This window comes from Balaenoptera physalus (assembly GCF_965194825.1).
Source record: "Balaenoptera physalus genome assembly, chromosome: 1".
NCBI lineage: Eukaryota > Metazoa > Chordata > Mammalia > Artiodactyla > Balaenopteridae > Balaenoptera > Balaenoptera physalus.
The window spans coordinates 177,368,524-177,387,241 of record NC_138882.1 but is presented as its reverse complement, the minus strand read 5'-3'; the positions used below and the strand labels follow the sequence as shown (position 1 = coordinate 177,387,241).

The following is an 18,718-nucleotide window of genomic DNA, read 5'->3' as shown; positions in this document are numbered from 1 at the left end:
GTGCCCACCAGGCACACGGTAGGCTCCATAATTACACAGGGTGGTTATGGGGCAGCAGGCCTGGTGACCTGGGTCAGCTGTTTAGCTAGCTCCCTCATCTGTCCCCAGGTGTTTATCGGCATCAACTGCCTCAGCACAGACTTCTCCTCGCAGAAGGGGGTGAAGGGTGTCCCCCTGAACCTGCAGATTGACACCTACGACTGTGGCTCAGGCACTGAGCGCCTGGTACACCGAGCTGTCTGCCAGATCAAGATCTTTTGTGACAAGGTGGCTGCGGTGGACCCTCTACTGGGCCCTGGGAGGGAGAAGGGCCAGCCCCCACCTGTGCATCCTCCCCAGCCATTCTGGGGGTGTCTGTCTCTGTTTCTTGCTCTCTGAATGTCTCTCCCTGTGTGCTTGTCATTTGTCTTGGTTTCTCTATGGATATTTTCCTCTGCTCTCTGCATTTCTGTCTCTCATCCCTTCCTCTTTCTGAAGATCTCTTTCTAGATCTCTGTAAATAGTTCTCCAGGTTTCTTTTTCTCTGTGTCTGTCTGTCTTTTTCACATTTCTCTTTCTTCTTATCTCTCTCCGAGTCCCTTTCTCTTTTCTGTTTCTCTCTCTGTTCCTCTCTCCCTACACCTCTCTGTCTCTCAATTTCTTCTTTCTCCGTCTTTCTATTTCTCTGTCTCTCATGGTCTACCTGACCTCAGGGCTGGGCTGCACTGGGCTGGGCCGAGTGCTGGTACCTTCCCGTTTCCTGGTCTCACTCTGGGAAGAAAGCAACACCAGAGGGCTGGCCCACATTTAAGAGGCAAAGCAGCCAGCCCCTCCCGAGACCATTGGTGACCCCTTTCCCTCGTCCCCCACAGGGAGCGGAAAGGAAGATGCGGGATGACGAGCGGAAGCAGTTCCGGAGGAAGGTCAAGTGCCCCGACTCCAGCAACAGTGGTCAGTGGGGATGGGTCACAGCGGGGCTGGGCTGGGGTGAAGGGTATCGGAGACTAGAGCGCAGCGGTCGGAGGCATGAATGGAGGGACCTCAAGGCACAATGCCTTCCTTTTCCCATCAGGCGTCAAGGGCTCCCTGCTGTCCGGCTTCAGGGGCAATGAGACCACCTACCTGCGGCCTGAGGCAGACCTGGAAACCCCGCCGGTGCTGTTCATCCCCAACGTGCACTTCTCTGGCCTGCAGCGCCCTGGAGGGGTGAGTGTCTTGGGCTGAGAGAGGGTTGTGGCCCCTGGGTGGGGCTGTCTTAGCACAGACCTGCTACTCGACCATTACAGGCCAATTTAGATGTTGATAGGTCCTGATATCATCAAATTATCTTTACTGAATCCCAGGGGACTAAAAAAATGTATATATGGTCATATAACTTCAGTGACCTTTTCTACTGAAGAGAAGAATGTTAATAAAGAAATGGACTTCATACCCATCGAAGTGTTCACTCCTGGAGCACGCACAGGGCAGGTTTCTAATATCTGAGTCCCAAGTTAGACTGTAGCCGCATCAAAGCTGGGTGGCTAATAATCGTCACAGCAACACTTGTGAGCGCTCACTTTACTCCAGGCGCTGCTCTAAGTGCTTTCCATGCGTTATCTCCTTTAGCCCTCACTACCTCCCTGGGAAGTTGATAATATGATTCTCCCTGGATACATGGCATGGAGATTGAGGCTTTGAGAGCAAAATTACATAGGACGTGGCAGAGCCAGGATTGGGACCCCGGCAACCTGGCTTCAGAAACAGTGCCCGTTACCACGAGTTACACCACCTCTCAACACAGGGAGCCATTTACCAAGCACCTTGACCAGCCAGCGGTGCTGGGCCCAGCCTTTTGCTGCATTGTCTCGTTTCCCCCTCACCTCACCTGGGCAGCCCAGCCCAGCCATCCTTTGAGGTAGAGACTGTTATTCCCACTTTCCAGGCAAGGTCACTCAACAAGTCATTGGCAGAATCAAGACCCCAGAGCCTGTCTGTGAGTTTGCTTTCATACTAAACAATCTGACTGTTGCCTTCCACTGAGCTCCCACCGTTTAGGTGGGAATGTTTGCAGAAATGGCCCTCGGTGTACAGATGTGTTCAGTGCAGTGACTTCAAACAATAAGACAGATTATGGTGCTGAAAGAGCAGCCAGTCCTGAGGTCAGCCCTGGCACACATTCAAAGCCTTCTCTGTGTCCGCCACACAGCCTTCACTGCCCTGAAGTAGTTCTGTGGCCCCCATAGCACAGGAGGCTGCAATAACCCACTCTCTCTCCCCAACCAGAGGCCTCAAGTAGGGAGATGACCACTTGGGCGCAAAGCTCCCTTGTGGGAGGAAGAAGTGGGGCACCAGTGCTTGTACCTGTGAGCCTGAGAGAGGGGACCAGAGGAGTGGGAAGAGCAGAAAGCCCGATTCTGAATCACGGTTCCGCCTCCTGTGGCGTGTTACCCCGGAGACTCTGCCCTCTCGGGGCCTGGGTGCCTACCTCATAGGACTGGTGATGGCTGCACCAGGTAGCACAGTGCCAGGCGCACATGAGGGTTCAAAAAGACTGCCTCTTCCCCTTCCACTTCTTTTGCCTCAGCTCCAGCTACCTAGTTACCAGCTGCAGGACAGTCTGCAGTTCCAGCCCTTCTGGGCATGCTGGGGCTCAGATGGGACTCACTGATTCTGCCACCCTTTCCTTAGCACCTCATGTGTTCACTGAGTCCCGACTCATCCAACCGGGGCTTGGTGCTTCCTTTCAACTCAAGGTCTCAGCTCACTTGAGGGGACACACCGGCGCAGAATGAGCTAGAAAGCCATTGAAACTGCATTCCCCCGTATCTCCCCACAAAGATGGTTCATCCCAGAAACCTCCAGCAGCTGAGGGCTACTCTCATCTTCCTGTATGTGATGGAAAATGTTTTTCTCTCCATTGCAGGCAGTGCCCTCAGCAGGACACGGCACCTCCAACAGGTACGGAGAGAAGCAGCCAAGGGCCTCACCTGCCTGCCTGTCCCCCCTTTACTGCTCGTAAGCTCCCAGCCTGCCCTTCCCTTTGCTGTCCCCCAAGCCAGAGGCCGGGCCCAGAGGAAGCAGCCTTGAGACTCTGCCCCCAACCCCCAAGCTAGACTCATGCTCCTTTCTCACTGAGATTGCCTGAGTTTTTATGGGTTTGTTTTATTTGAAAAGTTGGAGAATCTTTGGCGAGACACCTGCTTGTAAAATGGGAAAGAGAAAGCCTCTGAGATGGTGCAGATTCGGAGAGTAAGGAGGGGCGCTGTGTGGGAGGACTTAGGGGAATCAACCCCGTGTCCCCTCCCTCCACACCCACCAGACTCCAGGAGGCCAAGGCGGGTGGCCAGGGCCCCTTGGCCCTTCAGCCTAGGATGGACCTCCACGTCCTTCCCTCTGTCAGCCACAGTCCCTTCACCTCCTCAAGCGTCAGCTAGAAATCTATCAAAGGAGGCAAATGGCCTCCTGAGGATGAGGCAGACATGAGAAGCGGCATGTAATAGAATCTTTGCAAACGGGAAAGCGCTTCATGAAGACCATGTAGCGTCGGTATCAGTCTCCTCCTTTTTTTTTTTTTTTTTTAGAAGAATAAACCAAAAATTTAGTAAAAGAATCCCACATGTTAAAAATTGGTAAAATGTAAAGAATAACCAGAGTAGGTCAGCCAGGATGATCAGGAAGTCCTCTCTCAAGAAAGAGTGAATTCGGGAGAGCCCCACAGGTGAGTCAGTCTCCTCCTTATAAACAAGAAGTACTTTTCATAAGGTTCTTTCACACCAAATTATATCACTTATTACCTCACGACAGCCCCAGTGAGTCAGGCAAGCAGGGGTTTTTGCTCTATTTTATAGATGAGGAAACTGAGGCTCTAGAGGAAGTGAAATGACTTGCCCAAGGTCACACAGCTTTTAGGAAGCAGAGGCAGGCTGGAAGCTAAGTCTGACTCACTCTAAAATCCACAAGCCTCCCTCCTCCCACTGACTCACGTCCAACTCGATTCTTTCAAAAAAGAATAATACTGATGATGAAACAATAGTCCATATTTATGGAGGGTCTACTGTGTGTCACACACTGTTCTAAGAGCAGCGTGCATTATCTCCTTCAGCCTCACAACTTTATGCAGCACCCTGCTATAGATGCAGACACTGAGGGGCTGTCCCCCTGCTAGGGAGGGGCAGGGCTGGGATTTAAACCCATGCAGTCCAGCTCCAGAACCTGCTCCTGTAACCTCTGTCCCACTGCTTTGTGCCCACCCTCATAGGGTCTTCTTCACCTCTGGGGCCCCTCCGACCCTGGGTTCCTCACAGGCCTCTCCCTGCCATCCCCACAGGCTGCCTCTGAAGCGTACCTGCTCACCCTTCACCGAGGAGTTTGAGCCTCTGCCCTCCAAACAGGCCAAGGAAGATGACCTACAGAGAGGTAGCCTCACTCCCACCCCATCCCACCCCCAGCCCCCCACGAGGCCTCCCCAAAGCCTCAAACTGATTCTGGTCCAGGCAGCCAGGGCAGCGCCCACCCCAGCGGGGAGAGCACGAAGGGCTGCTTTACTCCCTGGAGTTTGGGGCTGGGCCAGGATTTGAGTGGGGGGTGGAGCGGGTAAGGAGGGCATCCAGGGTGCTTAGAGAGACAGCCACGGCACTGGGGGGCTTCTGCCTCTGACCTTGTTTGAACGTGGGAGTCCTGGGGCAGCTGGTAAGGCAACAGGCTCATGATGTTGGGCAGGTCCCCCCCACTTTCTCTAATGGGGGTAGGAGTGGGGTGGGTTTTCAATACCTGGCTTTCTGTCTTTGACACAGTAAGTCTGTGACTTCCTGAGAGAGGGGTGCTGTAGCTGACCATCAGGAAGAAACCAACCAGCAAGTAAGATCAAAAGCTTCCAGCAACCTGGAACTGAGCCTTGCACCCCACTTGGTGTTATATCAATACTGCCCACAACAACTCTGTGAAATAGTGGCTGGGGCTGCCCCCATTTTCCGTCTGGAAAAAATGAGGCTCAATGATATTAAAAGAACTGCTTCAGGGTCACAGAGCTGGCAGGTGGCAGAGCAGGGATTCAAACCCACCAAAACCAGCAAAGTCTGAGCAAGTGTGCGGGGCCTGCAGAGCCAGGTAGGGTGTTTCCCAGCTGGGTACAGACCCTCATTAAGGATTTGCTCTTTTTGCAGAAATCAATGTTAGGTTACAAATAATGTTTTTTAAGATTCTCCCACCCCCAGATGTTTCCTTGCACCACTAAAAGCCACCCTTTGCTTCTCAGTGCTGTTGTACGTGCGGAGAGAGACCGAGGAGGTGTTTGACGCCCTCATGTTGAAGACCCCGGACCTGAAGGGCCTGAGGAGTGCGGTAAGAGGCCTTGTGGGCCCCGCCCTCCCTGGCCACGGCCGCTCTGCCGCTCCCATCTCCCCCCGACTCTTCGCCGTAGAGTTCCGATTTCCCACAGGAAGACTCTGGGAAGGAATACGCTGGAACGCTGGCTTTCTGGTGGCCCATCCGTCCCACCCATCTGAGGGCGCCTGTGGGGCCCGGCTGGTGGAGGTGTGCCTCTGAGATGTTATCTCCCAGCCAGAACCCGGGCTCCACCCTGGGAGTCGCACACACCATAAATCCTCCTTAATCTGATGGCTGCTGTCTGACAGGCCAGAGCTTTTTGTTGGCTTTGCAAACCTGTTTCTATTTTAATGGGAATGAAACCCCAAAAGGCCAGGCCCCAGAGATACCCTTTTTTCTTTCCCAGAGGGCCTCATTCCTCCAGCTTGTGGTTGGACGGGGGGCGCTGGCTGGGGCGGCTGAAGGTGGTGTCTGGGCAAGGAGACCTTCCCCGACCCCCCAAACCGCCAGAGAGCAGGTGAAACAGCCCTGAACAAAATCCACAGCAGCTTTGTGGTTCAGCTAAAAATTGAGCAAACACAGCCTCTGCCGGGGCCAGCTGTGTTTCAAGGTCGAACCACACAGAAAAGCCAGATGGTTCTAAGATGTCAGGTTGGGGAAAGGAAAATGAATCAAGTAATAACATAGCTACCTTTTATTGAAGACCCACTGTGTGTCAGGCATCTTGTCAGGCATGCTGCATTTGCTAGCTCACCATATTCTCTTAACAACCCTGAAAAGTGGGTACTATTAATGATCTCCTCATTTCCCATAAGGAAATAGCCTCCCAGAGGTCAGGTGACTTGCCAAGGTAACTAGAAGTGACAGAGCTGAGGTTCCAGCCCAAGGTCTCTCCACTCGGCTATGTTATCCTGTTCTCTTCACACAGCATCAGCCCTGCTTGGCACCAGCCCCAGGAAGCCGGGCTCACAAAAGGCCATTAATGTCACTAGAATATAGACTCAGAATCTTTGGGTTGGACAGTACCTTAGAGAGTCAGCTCCCCATCTGGTGCCCGAGCTCTCTCCTCAGTGCCTCTTCCAAGTGGGTGCCCACTCTTGACTTGCATACTTCAGGGATGGAGAGCTCATCGCTTGTGGGGCAGCCATACAAAGCAGCTGTCTTTGTACAACATATAGTTAGAAAGCTCCTAAATTCTTGCTTAGACTGACTTGAGATCTTCCTGATAGCCTCTAGCCACATTGCTTGCCATTAAGATTAGTAGTCTAAGAACTTTTCTTGCCTGGAGAGATCTCTGTCAAGGCAGAGACCAGTTGAGGAGATTGATCGGCTCCTCTTCCTGAAAGGCCCAGAGAGGACAACCTCAACCTGAAGCTTGTTGCTTGCGGTTCCCTGCAGCTCCAAGGCAGCCAGTGGTACTAACCAGCAGCCTTTGACCGAGCTTTCCCCAGGGATGGCGCTGGGCCGGGCCCTTGACATAACCGTCTCAATTCCTGTGCAGAACCACCTGTGTGTACATCCCATCATGACACCCATTTTACAAATGAGGAAACTGAGGCTCCATGAAGTAAGGTGACTTGTTCAGAGTTCTGCAACCCCAGGTGGTGGAACTGGGACCAGACCAGTTCTGTCTGCCCCACAGGAGACTTCAGGAGGTCTGGGGAGAAATGGGCTGACTCTGTGTGAGCTCAGCCAGGTTGCTGAGGCCTCTGAGCTGCAATTTCCTCACTTGTAGACTAAGCTCCAATGTTCTGGGATGTGATGGGGGCAGGAAATCTGGGTTCTAGGCTAGGCCTTGGGTGCGTACCTTATCTTCTTCAATCTCAGCATCCTCACCCATCAAATGGGGTAAATAGTTCCTGCTAGAAAGGGTCAGTGTTTGGGTTATCCACCCCTCCCCCCCTCACAGCAGGACAAGAGCATCCCTGTTGCACCACTTCTGAAGTAATAATGACTATTTATTTGAGTACTGACATTTATTTAGTACATACCAGGAACTGTCCTAAGTGTTTTACATAGACCAATTCATTTAATTTTGTCAACAACCCTATGAGCTAGGCACCATTTCCATCTCCACGAGTGGTTTGCACAGCTGGTCAGCTAGCTGGTGAGTGGGGAGCCCTCAGCACTGGAACAATCCAAATGTCTGATGATAGGCAAGGATTGAGGGAAATGGCGGATGACCTTTGTAATAGTTTACAACCACTAAACATGCTGTTGGTCAAGAGTTTGTTGTGATATGGGAAGGCTTATAACATACAATGATAAGTAAAACTATCTACGTGGAATATAAAAATACCCGTGTACATGGCCAAAAGACAGGAAGGAATACACTCAGATGTTATTAGTGTTCATCTCTGGGATACAGGATTATGGATGAGTTATAATTTTCTTCACTGTATTTTTCTACAATATGAGTATATATTACTTTTATAATCAGGAAATTAAAAGTCACGATAGAAAAGACTGATATAAACCCAGTTTTAGCAGCAGATGGTGAATCTCCTGTCATCCTCTTCCAGATCTCTGAGAAGTATGGGTTCCCTGAGGAGAACATTTACAAAGTCTACAAGAAATGCAAGCGGGGGTAAGTGCCCAGCACAGCTCTCCCTCCTCACACCCCCACCCTGCCCCTTTCCCTCTAAAACGTTGGCTCAGGGAGCTCCCAGCAGGTTCGCCCTGCCTGGCAGAGGCCTGCTGCTCGGAGCTGAGCTGTGTCTGTACTTGGCCTTGTGGAGAGGTAGAGGCGATGTGGAGTTGGGGTGGAGAGCGCCCTATCAGGCCAAGGCCACCTGCAGAGACCAGACACTGATCGCTGTTGGGAAGGAAAGGAGTGGGAGACAGATGCAAGGGTCTTCATACACCACCTACTCAGGGGGAGAGGGAAGCACAGGGCCACATGTCAGAAATAACCAAGGTAACCAAGTCATTTGACTATAATGGTAATGATGATAGTGACTGTCATCACTTAACCACCTACTACGTGCCACATACTAGCTAGGTTAAGCTTATCTCATTTAACCATCACGGCCATACCATGAGGTAGATACCATTACGCACATTTTACAGATAGGGGAGTTGAGGCTCAGAGGTGATAAGCAATGTTCAGAGGGGCAGGAACAGTGGAGTAAAGGCACAGAAGCAGAAGGGCCCAGCAAAGTTGCTACCGGCTGAGTCAGAGGGTCCGAGAAAGAAATGGCTGGCGATGAGTCTGGGAAGGGAGTTGTGATTGGACGTCATCTTGGGGGAGCCCAGCCAGGGATGCTCCACAGGCCTCCTCCATCTTCAAGTCTGGATGAGGCAGGAGGGAGTAAAGCTTTACCTTCCAGGGGGCCGGGCAGTGACTGCCACCTGCCACGGGCTCCAGAGGATTAGTGCTAAGGACCACAGTAGCCTTTGCTCTCTGCCCAGGAGATCTCTCCTTGGCAGGGGTGGCATGGGGGGGTGGAGTTGGAGGGCCACGTGGTGACGGCCCTCCCAGGCTACCACCTCCGTCAGAGCCAGCGAGCTGGGCCTCTGCAGCCCTTGCTGCCTAGGTCACTTCACCAGCCCAGCATGGGGGCCCCTGTGCAGTGAGGAATCGTGACTGCCTTTCCCTGCCTAGAGGATCCTGGACTAGGGCCCTGGGAACCACCCCCCCCTCAGCCCCTCCCCGACCCTGAGCAGCTCGGACTGACCCTCCAGCTCCGGGCAGCCTGAGACTAACTCCCGCTACTCTCCGCAGCTCTTCCTGGAAGGTGCTCAGGCTTTGCCCTGTGGCTACTGTCTGTGGCTCTTCTTTCAGGGGACTGCAAAATGAGGCATGTTTTGTACTCAAGCTGAGGGCCCATCCAGTCAGGCCCAGGGGCCACCTCCTTCCTCGCAGACAGGCCTCCTTCCCTCCCCTTTGGCTCCCACCCAGCCTCCCATAGAAGGGCCGGCGGTGGGGGGAAGGCGTGCAGCCCTGCAGCCCCTGGGAAAGGATCGTTTGGTTTTGGTTGTATGAATGTCTAGGGCGCTTTGTGTATTTTTTTCCTTCCAAGTTTCGGTTTCAAACTGGGAACTGGAGCTCACATGCTCTGTGGAGCGGAATCCACCTCATAGCGGAGGGCAGGCTCTGCTTTGCCCAGACAAGCCCAGCCCCACTTCCCCTTTGGTGCCAACGTCCACACCCCCTGGCTGCCACCCCACCTACCACCGCCGTCCTCTCTTACAGATCCCACCTCAGGCTGCGCTGAGGGGCTGGGAAATGCCTTGTGTATGACTGCGTACAAAGATGCCCCGTAGCCCCACTGGCTGAGCTGCAAGTCTTTCCCTTAAGCCCCAGCCAGATAGTTCAACTATAATTATACTAACTTGCATTTGTGGAGCGCTTCCTACACGCCAAGCGCTGGGTTAAATAACTCCCAAGCATCGTCTCGTTGACCATTTGAATTTGGTATGATTATTTCTACAGATGAGGAAACTGGGGTTCGGGATAGTCCCAGGTTACAGAGTTAGTAACTGGCCGGAGGAATCATGGCCTGTCTAAAGCCCATGCCTGCACCCACTATTTTATCTTGCCTCCTGCTTGTTCCCTTAACCGCTAAGCAGTGTGCAAATAAAGGCTGTGGCCAGGCCAGCAGATTGATATTTGCCCAGCTCCATAGCCCAGGGCATCACCCAGCGACCCTTCAGAAGCACCCACACCCCATACACACCCCAGCTATGAAACCTCAGGCCTAGGATTGTCTGCGATGCCTAAATGAGAAGAATCCCCAAAAAAACCTGTTGGGAGAGCAGAGGCAGCCTCATTTGCTGCTTCCCTCATCTGAGGAACAGGAAATTGTAATCACTGGCCTCGTTTATTTTCACAGAACCCTCCAGAAAGTCCTCTGGACAAGGTAGATACAATCAGCTTTACAAGCACCACTGAGTATGCTTGAAAGATTAACAAATACATTGTTTTTGCTGGCGGCTGGCCAGGGGTTCTATGCGAACTAGGACAGAAGACAGCCAGAAGCTGGCAAGTGACAGGAGGCCCACATTCTGGGACAGCTGCTCCTGACAAGCCCCTGCCTCTAGGGCCCGGTTGTCATTGACCTCTGAGAGGAAAGGGTCTGTGGGCCTGTCTGGGGTCCCCTGTGCGCCGGCATGCGCTCTGGGCCTTCTGGGAGGCCCTGCCTGAGAGTAGGCCTTCAAGTTAGTGCACGTAGGGCACTTAGTGCCTGGCACCTAAAGCACTCAGTAAATGCCACTATAGGAGACTAAAAAAAGCACCGACACTGACAAAGCGTCCACCCCTCTGCCCCAACCCTGGTCTCCTCTGGTCTGTTCCCAGCCGGCAGCTCCCAGACAAAGATCCCTCTGTGAAATGAAGGAACTGCACACAGGACCCAAGGAAGCAGGATCTTATAATTAGATGCTGGCGGTCAGCACCCAGGCCTCGGAGCCTGAGCCCAGACCTCCTTCCAGAAGGCAGCAGCTGCTTGATGCTACTGCAGAGACAATTGGACATGGGCCGTAGGCTTCAGCCTACTGCTGTCTCCATTATGCCTCCTGATCTGGGGGATTCGGGGTGGGGGGACAAAGCCACTGCCTCTCCTGGGGTCCCCGGGGAAAGCAGACGGCTGGCTACCTGCCAGGAGTAGTAGTCTGGGATTCTCACCGCCCTCCTTCCTGCCCCACTTAAATAATCTTGCCTCATCTTGAACTCTCCCCAAGCCCTGGATTTTGCCTTCCTTTTATATGCCACTTCCTAACTTATAATTATAGGGTTTTGGGTTTTGTTGTTGTTCTTCTTCTAAAAAAATGATGCAGTGGAAAGAGACAAGAGTCCAGATTCAAATTCCAGTTCTGCCATCTCTTAACTGTGTGATCCCAGGCAAATGACTTTGCTCAGCTACCCCATCTATGAACTGGGGTGATACGGTTATAAGGATCCATTCTCCTGGGCCCTAGTAGATTCAAAACTCCTGGAGGGCGGGACCTAGGATCTCTATGTGGCCCTTGTTTTTGTTTGGAGCAAGGTCTTGAACATGGAAAGACCTCAGCAGATGCTGGTGAAGTGGATGGAGGGGTGGATGGAGGAAAACACCCGCCCCCATTACAAAGAGGAAGCTGCTGTGCTCAGGTCAGGTCACAGCCCGGTGGGTCCTTCACTGGGGAGGCAGCTCCTAGAGGGGTGCCCTTGGCTACACTATGGCTTTGACCCTCTGCAGAGGGCCACACCCACCGAGGCTCTGTCCCTCTCAGGTTGGCCCAGGTCCTTGCCTGAAGACTGTGCGGGGAGAGACAGCCAAGCTCCTCAAGTCCACGATGCCATCGCTGAGATTTCAGCTTCCTGGGGTGAAACTGAGGGGGCCTTGCGTGGCACCTGCCTGTGGATCAGGCAGGCACAGCTGAGTGACACATCGCAGCCTGCTGTTGAACCCAGACCTCACGGGTCCGCCCCCCACACGTCCTGCACTTGAACTCACACGCCGCGTCCGAGGGCTCAGTCTGGCCTGGTGACTAAGGCGCACTGTGCTGGTTGCTCAAAAGTGTCCACACTCGTGTGTGAGGAGAGGCGATCTGGTGCAGTAGGTGGGCGTGGCTGCCAGCAGGCCTGGGTCTGAGTTGGGCTCAGCCACTGGGGAATTGTGTCCTCCCCTGTAAAGTGGGACAGTGAGTGCCCACCTTGTGGGTTGTTATGAGGGTCAGAGAGAAAGTCCAAGAGGTGCCTGAAGTGCTGGGGGCGCCCGATAGGTAGTAACCGTCCCTGTCCCCCTTTACTCAGAGGCCCTGCAGACAAGGGGCCCAGCCCATTCTACGCACGCCTTCTTTTCTCTTCCAGAATCTTGGTCAACATGGACAACAACATCATTCAGCATTACAGCAACCACGTCGCCTTCCTGCTGGACGTGGGGGAGCTTGACGGCAAGATCCAGATCATCCTTCAGGAGCTGTGAGCCCTGAGCCTCCACAGCCGCACACCTCTTGAAGTGGACTCCAGGCGAGGGGCCAGCTGGGAAGTGGCCCCGCGCCACACACAACCTCTCCGCATGCCTCAGTGCTGTTACTTGAATGCCTTCCCTGGGGAAGAGGCCCTCAAGTCACAGACCCACAGACGTCAAGGCCAGGAAGGGACCTGGGAGGTGTCCTGATCCGAACCTTCATCTCGTGCTTGAATCTATTCTCTGAACTTCCGGCCAGAGCCTGCCCAGCCAGAGACAGTGTCATGTTGCTTAACAAGCCCAGCAGGCTCGTTCCTCCTCGGAAGCCCTTCTCTACAGCCCCTCTCCCGCAGGCTGCCGTTCGGATGGGGGAAGTGGACCCGGTCTCCCCAAGCTGACTTGACTCTTCCCGTTCTTGACTCTGCCGTCAACTTCAGACCAATGAATCCTCACCCTTTGGTCAGTTAGTTAACTCGAAAACACTTGATTCTCAGTGCAAATGACTTTTAAAAGACACTCTAGTGGATATACTCTCCTCATAGACGTACTTCCTCAACACTAGACAGCAGCAGAGCCGACCGACTGGAACAAAGTGGCCTCGGTGTAAAACGACCGCCATGCCTGCTCACTACTGTATACATTTCTTATTTACAGTTTTCATTTATGTTTTATATATATATAAGTATATATTGTATATATATGCAACATTTTATATTTTTCATGGATACGTTTTTATCATTTCAAAAAATGTGTATTTCACATTTCTTGGATTTTTTTTTTTTAGCTGTTATTCAGTTATGCATTTTGTATACTCGTATGGTATTTAGTAATAAAATTCTACGTATGTATTACTTCAAATGCTACACTAGTTCCTTTTGTGAAAGTCTTCCAGAAGGAGAGGGTGAAAGTAAACAAGGCCTCTCTCCTTCTCTATCCTGTAAGTGGTTTGCCTCGAACTTGAAGGGTGCTGGTAAGTGCTGGGCCCTGGTGAAGCAGAGGTGCCACCATGGAAGGCGGCTTGTCCTGATGCCCAGCCTGTCCTGTGTGGCCTGTCCTGTGTGGTCCCACAGGCTGAACGTTATGACGTCAGGACCACTGACTCTGGAGAGGAAGAAGTCCCAGGATGCCCTTGCCAAGGACCTCACAGCTGGGGCAGTGGGCAGAGCCCAGGGCCGGGCACCGTGTGACCGCGCTTTCCTGCCAGTTCTGCCCCCATGCTCTCGACCAACTCACTCTTCCTCTTGCCGGCTCCTACCCGCTCACAGACGCGATCCAGCCCTCTCTCCCCGACTCTGAGGTCAGTGACGTCCTGTCGGTAGGTTGGAGGGAGTGTTTACACCGCAGGAATTGACAAATGCTACAAATCATTGCCTTATTGCCCCTAGAGAACAAATGGCAAATCAGAGCTTCCTCCCTCCCTCGTCCCTTCTGGCTGACCAGCACACCACCAGCTCTAGTCCTCAGCTTCTTTGGCTGTAAAATGGGCGCGGTCTACCTGGGTCATCAGGTAGCTGTCATCTTTGGAGCCCCAGGTTTCACCGGTGGGTCTCAAAGGCCCCTACAATGTGGGGGAGGGGACAGCAGGCAGCCCTTGGGTATCCTCCCCAGACTCTGTCATAGCAGCTCTGCTTTCCTTCGTTTACATACTAAGATTTTTCGAATTAACTTTTGTCTGAACTAAACTTAAAAAAGAGAAGTATGAAAACCGTGGATGTCTCCAAGGGCCTTCCGGCTCTGACAGGAGGTCTAGAGTCCTAATTCCCAAGGCCCTGTAGCCAGGACTCAGGTCAGGCAAGTGAAGCCCTAGCCTCAGGCGCAAAATTAAGAGGAGCCAAAGAGCTCAGTAATCAAGTTAAATCACAGTCCGATGCAATGCTTTTGAAATTAAGGCCAAAAAAACCATGATAGAATACCAATACTTTGACGTGAGGGTCAGTATTACTGATGTTTCCCGTGGCCTCTGACTCCCATACAGCTTGCCTGGCACCGCTGGAGCGACCCCCACGGAGCACCCAGAGCTGCTCTGCCCACTCCGGGCCTCGCTGCTACGTCACCCTGGGTGCCGCCTGAGGGTGAAATGGCAGAGCGTATGCAGAGTATCAGCACGTGGCCAGGCACGCAGAGGTGTCCCGCGTCTGTTCGTTTCCTTCCAGAGCCGCCAGAAGCAGGACGGCGGTCTTCTCAACCTTGATTGCACATGGAAATCACCTAGGCAGCTTTTATCCCCACTGCCCAGACCACACCCTGTAGAAATTAAATCAGAATTTCTGGGGTTGGGGCCCAGGCCTCAGTACTTTTAAAGCCCCCCAGGTGATTACAATGTGCACTCAAGGTCGAGAACCACTGCGCTATGGCCGTCGTTCCATAGGCCTTGCTGCCTTTGCAACCTGCCAGTGTCTGGCGGGACTAATGCACACAGGGAACTTTGGGGACCAGTGCAAAGCCTGCTGCCGAGCTCAGGAGTGGGGCCTGCAGCTCCACATCCACCTCCACCCACGGCCTCCAGCCAAGATGCCAGGGCCCATTTCTCTCCCCTCCACACGAACAGACAGCAGATGAGGCCGTCAATGCCTAGGAAGGCCATTTGGACCTCAAGCAAAGAGAGCTCTGAAAGGCTTGAGGAAATTCTGCCCTGCCCTCAGAGAAGGTCGGGGAGCAAAGGGCAGCTCCTGAGCCCGACAGCAGCCATTCCAGGGTTGTCCTTCTCCAAAGAGTGGAAAGGTGAAAGGAGTGAAGGTAAGTCCTTTCTAAACGGGGGTCACTACAAAGGCAGCTGGTGGCTGGAGGAATTGCCATCCCCTGCCTGCAGGTAGCTTTGCACGGTAGACAGCGAGTGAGTGAGGGGAGAAAAGGATGGATGAGGAACGCAGGAGTGAGGGAATGAACAAATAATGAGGAGAAAGAAGGAGGGAGGGAGGGAAGGATAAATAGGTCGACAGGCAGCTGGATGAACACATGGAGGGCCAGATGAATGAGGAACGCAGGAGTGAGGGAATGAACAAATAATGAGGAGAAAGAAGGAGGGAGGGAGGGAAGGATAAATAGGTCGACAGGCAGCTGGATGAACACATGGAGGGCCAGATGAATGAGGAACGCAGGAGTGAGGGAATGAACAAATAATGAGGAGAAAGAAGGAGGGAGGGAGGGAAGGATAAATAGGTCGACAGGCAGCTGGATGAACACATGGAGGGCCAGATGAAGAGTTCAACAATTAGGTGTATTTACTAGACCTTTGCTGCTCTAAGTGTGGTCCACGGACCAGCAGCGTCGGCATCACCTGGGAGCTTGTTAGAAACACACCTAAAACTAATACAACGTTATATTTCAATTATATCTCAATTTAAAAAAAAAAAAAGAAAAAATACGTAGACTCTCGGGCCCCACCCGAGATCTTTTAATAAGATCTCCAAGTGATTTGCATGCACATTCAATTTTGGAAAATACTATCAGTACATCCTAACCCTAACTAGACACTTTGCAATCACACCAAGAATGTTAATAAAGATACCACTGCCCAGACCCTGCCTCAGATCAGAACTTTGAGGGTCGGGCCTGGGCAGTCTCTATAACAGCTCCCGAAGTGATCCTACCATACAGTTGGGGCTTGAGAACCACAGGGCTGGACAGAGCTGTGAGCAGCCTATGACATCTTCAGAGAGGCTGGGTACAACCCAGGCAGACCCTCTGAGCTCAGGGCCTCAGCTCCAGCCGTGTCTTCTATGGAATACCCCGATTCCAACTGGCCAAGAGCAGCCCTGCCATTCTCCTCCCAGAGTCTCCGCTTTCCTGACCCCACTTGGAGGGGTTTCTATAGAGACAGTCCTCACCTGCTGGTGCTCAGCCCAGCTGCCCCAGGGAGGAGCGGCCTGTCTTGTTTTCTATGCAGTCCCTCAAGCGTCTGCCTGCAGTGATCCCAGGGCCGGCTGCTTCCAGCCCAGTGGCCTGCTAAGGTCTCCTAGGGTCAGAAGGACCTAAAAGCCAAGGCTTTCAGGTCTGGCCCTATTGTCAAGAGTCTGGGTTCAAAGAAAGGTGCAGCTTCAAGTGTCAGCCTTAAAGGGGTCTTCCAGAATTTCTAGCACCGAAGTGGACAACTGATGGTTAGCAGAAGAGTTTCCTTTAGCCTGAACAAAAAATTTTTAATTGAAATATGGTTGTTGACATCTCCGATCAAGAAGTTGCACATTTTAAAATTTCCCAGGTTCTTTTGAAAAGTCTGCAGATGTGGCAACAGGTAGCTGGCCTTTAGATGGGCAGCATTCTCAGCTCCTGGACCTCCTCTCGCCTCACCTGTCTTGCTCCCTTGCCTTGCCCACCCAACCCTGCAAGTGCTTGACCTTGAACCTCCAAATTCGGATCCACCTCTTGACCTCTAGGAGAAGCTAAGGACCTGAGCGGACGCAGCACAAGGTGTCCACCTGTAGGTCCAGACCTTGGACGCTCTTGGCGCCGTGCTCCAGGCTGCCTCCCGGTCATCCCAAAGCAGTGGGGCACTTGCGGGAATCTGGTTCACAACAAGGCCAGCTTTGGTGAGAAATGAGAACTCTTTAACTGGACCCGTTGTTCCATCCTTCTCCCTCCCTCTTCCTCACCCGCCCCTCCCTGAAGGGAGAGGCAGTCAGCGGCCAGTTCTGGACTAACAGTCACGGAGGAAAGTCAAAGGAGAAAGCCAAGGGCAAGGGAGGGACACGCGGAGGGGAGGGAGGTGGCACAAGAGGCTTCCACTTACAAAAGCCCAAGACACGTGGATAGTTGGGGAAGGAGGGGGTGTGTGGTTAACTCCAGTTCCTCTTGGTTCTTTGAGAATCTCGTCCTCTTGCTGAGGGGGACCGACTTGGCAGGCCAGAAAGGATCCATTAAAGATCATATGGAACTTGAGCACGAGGTGGGAGGGACGGAGACCAGGCCAGGGAAGGGGAAAGGCCGGGCAAAAGTAAGAACCTGCAGGCGCCCCTCAGCCGCTGTGCCCAGGGCTCTGGCCCCAGAGGGTCCTGCCCACATCCGCCCCTTGTGTGCGGAGCCAACAAATGGATGTGGAGGCCTCTCCTCAAAGTGGGTGAAGAGCTCACGTGACCATGGTGATGCTGCCATGCTCTTCCTAGGGCGAGACACGAAGGCTGAGCTGGGGGCGAGGGCCAGGCAACCCCTTCAGGTCCCTGTCACAGCGCCTGTGGGCCTTCCCGGCTCCTGGAACTCCGGGAGGAGTCTGGAGGTCAAGGCCAGAGCGTGGGAGTGTGCCGGGGCCGCGGCCTTGCGCCGCCCACCCTGTGGCCCCGGAGCCCTGGCTCAGCATCAGGCTTCCAGACGGGGCATCTGCCATCGGCCACCTCCTCCTGGATCCCGAGCTGCATGAGCTCTGAAGGCTGAGGGGAGGCGGGCCAAGCCAGGCCAGAGGGCACGTGGCCAAGTAACCAAGGGGGCTCTGTCAGGTCCTCACTTCTGCTCAGGAATCCACTGGGGTCCGTGGGGTGGGGGTCCACGCTCCAGGGGGCAGCTCAGGACAAGGACAAGCACGGCAGGCCAGCTGTAACACCAGGCTGGGGGCAAGGCCGTCCCAAGTCATCAGCCGTCACACACGAGATGGGCGCTCTCTGAATGACCGTCCGGGGTGCCTGGGGGTAGAGCTGGTGGCCGGGGGGGTCTCCTTGAGCTCAGATGAGGTGACTACAACACTGGGATCCATTTCTTGTCCTCATTGTAGAGAAAGGACTGCTTTCCAGGGAATTCCGGCTTGTATGTGGCTGTGAGAGGAGAAAGAGAGAGTGTTGAGAGGGAAAAGGCCAGTTCTCAAGGTCCTGGCACCCGGCGTCGGAGCGCGTGAGGCCGGCGGGACCCCTGCCCCGGCCCCTGCACCTGACATGTGGGGAGACAGGGGGGAGGGACTGGCCCTAGGTGGTCCGGCTCTGAACTGGCCCAGGCGGGACTCGAACTCCTGCTCCCCACCTTCTTCAACTCACTAACTTTTTTAACAGAAGAAAATTTACAAAAGAGTTTTGTAGGAAATTTGAAAAGAAATGAATAGAGCAATACTCTTATAGAAGCAAGGTGTCAGCTTAATGCGGTTTTGCTTTGATTTAGTTCAGAAATTTCTGGAAAACTGAAAGCCATCACAATAGCAGCCAGGACCACGCAGGGCTTGGGAACCACAACCCGGCGTGGCTGGAAACTCTCGCGTTGATGCTGATTTGTTCACGAGGGCCACGCACGGCCTCCGGTACACCCTCAGGAAGCTGCTGAGGGGTCCAGGTAGACCTGTGCCCACTGGAAGCCAAGAAGGCAGATGTTTGCATGTACTTACTCTGGGAGGCCCTCAGGGAAGCCCACCTTGGCCTAGGTGATCACAGCCGCAGGCCCTGGCCTGCACCTGCACTCCAGGTGCCCGCATGGAGAAGATGCTTGGAGAAAGCTCCTAGAGGGCTGGGCCAAACAGGGTCAGACGAGGATCCGGCTGGTCTCCGGGGTCCTGGCACCACCACTCCATGGGGCATTCGTACATTTGCGGGACCAAGCTGAGTTCTGCCTGGACTGACCAGATGACCTGT

The 18,718-nt window shown here is 53.5% G+C and overlaps 2 protein-coding genes across 11 annotated transcripts in view; one reads left to right on the top strand and one right to left on the bottom strand.

Moving 5' to 3' along the window:
- GRHL3 (grainyhead like transcription factor 3) overlaps positions 1-13,040 on the top strand; it is a 35,853-nt gene extending 22,813 nt beyond the window's left edge. For 3 of the 9 annotated variants that reach the window (XM_082467531.1, XM_082467535.1, XM_082467534.1), the window contains 8 exons: positions 109-267; positions 852-930; positions 1,052-1,185; positions 2,885-2,919; positions 4,220-4,377; positions 5,216-5,301; positions 7,809-7,873; positions 12,080-13,040. In XM_082467531.1, coding sequence (XP_082323657.1) covers positions 109-267; positions 852-930; positions 1,052-1,185; positions 2,885-2,919; positions 4,220-4,377; positions 5,216-5,301; positions 7,809-7,873; positions 12,080-12,194 — 831 coding nt within the window. In that variant the 3' untranslated portion in view covers positions 12,195-13,040. The other 6 variants (XM_082467532.1, XR_014265339.1, XM_082467533.1 and 3 more) reach the window with 6 other exon arrangements.
- Positions 13,041-15,377: 2,337 nt separating this feature from the next.
- The window catches only part of STPG1 (sperm tail PG-rich repeat containing 1), a 54,371-nt gene continuing 51,030 nt past the window's right edge, over positions 15,378-18,718 (bottom strand). The window contains exon 9 of one of the 2 annotated variants that reach the window (XM_082464588.1): positions 15,378-18,696. In XM_082464588.1, coding sequence (XP_082320714.1) covers positions 18,515-18,696 — 182 coding nt within the window. In that variant the 3' untranslated portion in view covers positions 15,378-18,514. The remainder of the gene's footprint in view (positions 18,697-18,718) is intronic. The other variant, XM_082464590.1, reaches the window with a different exon arrangement.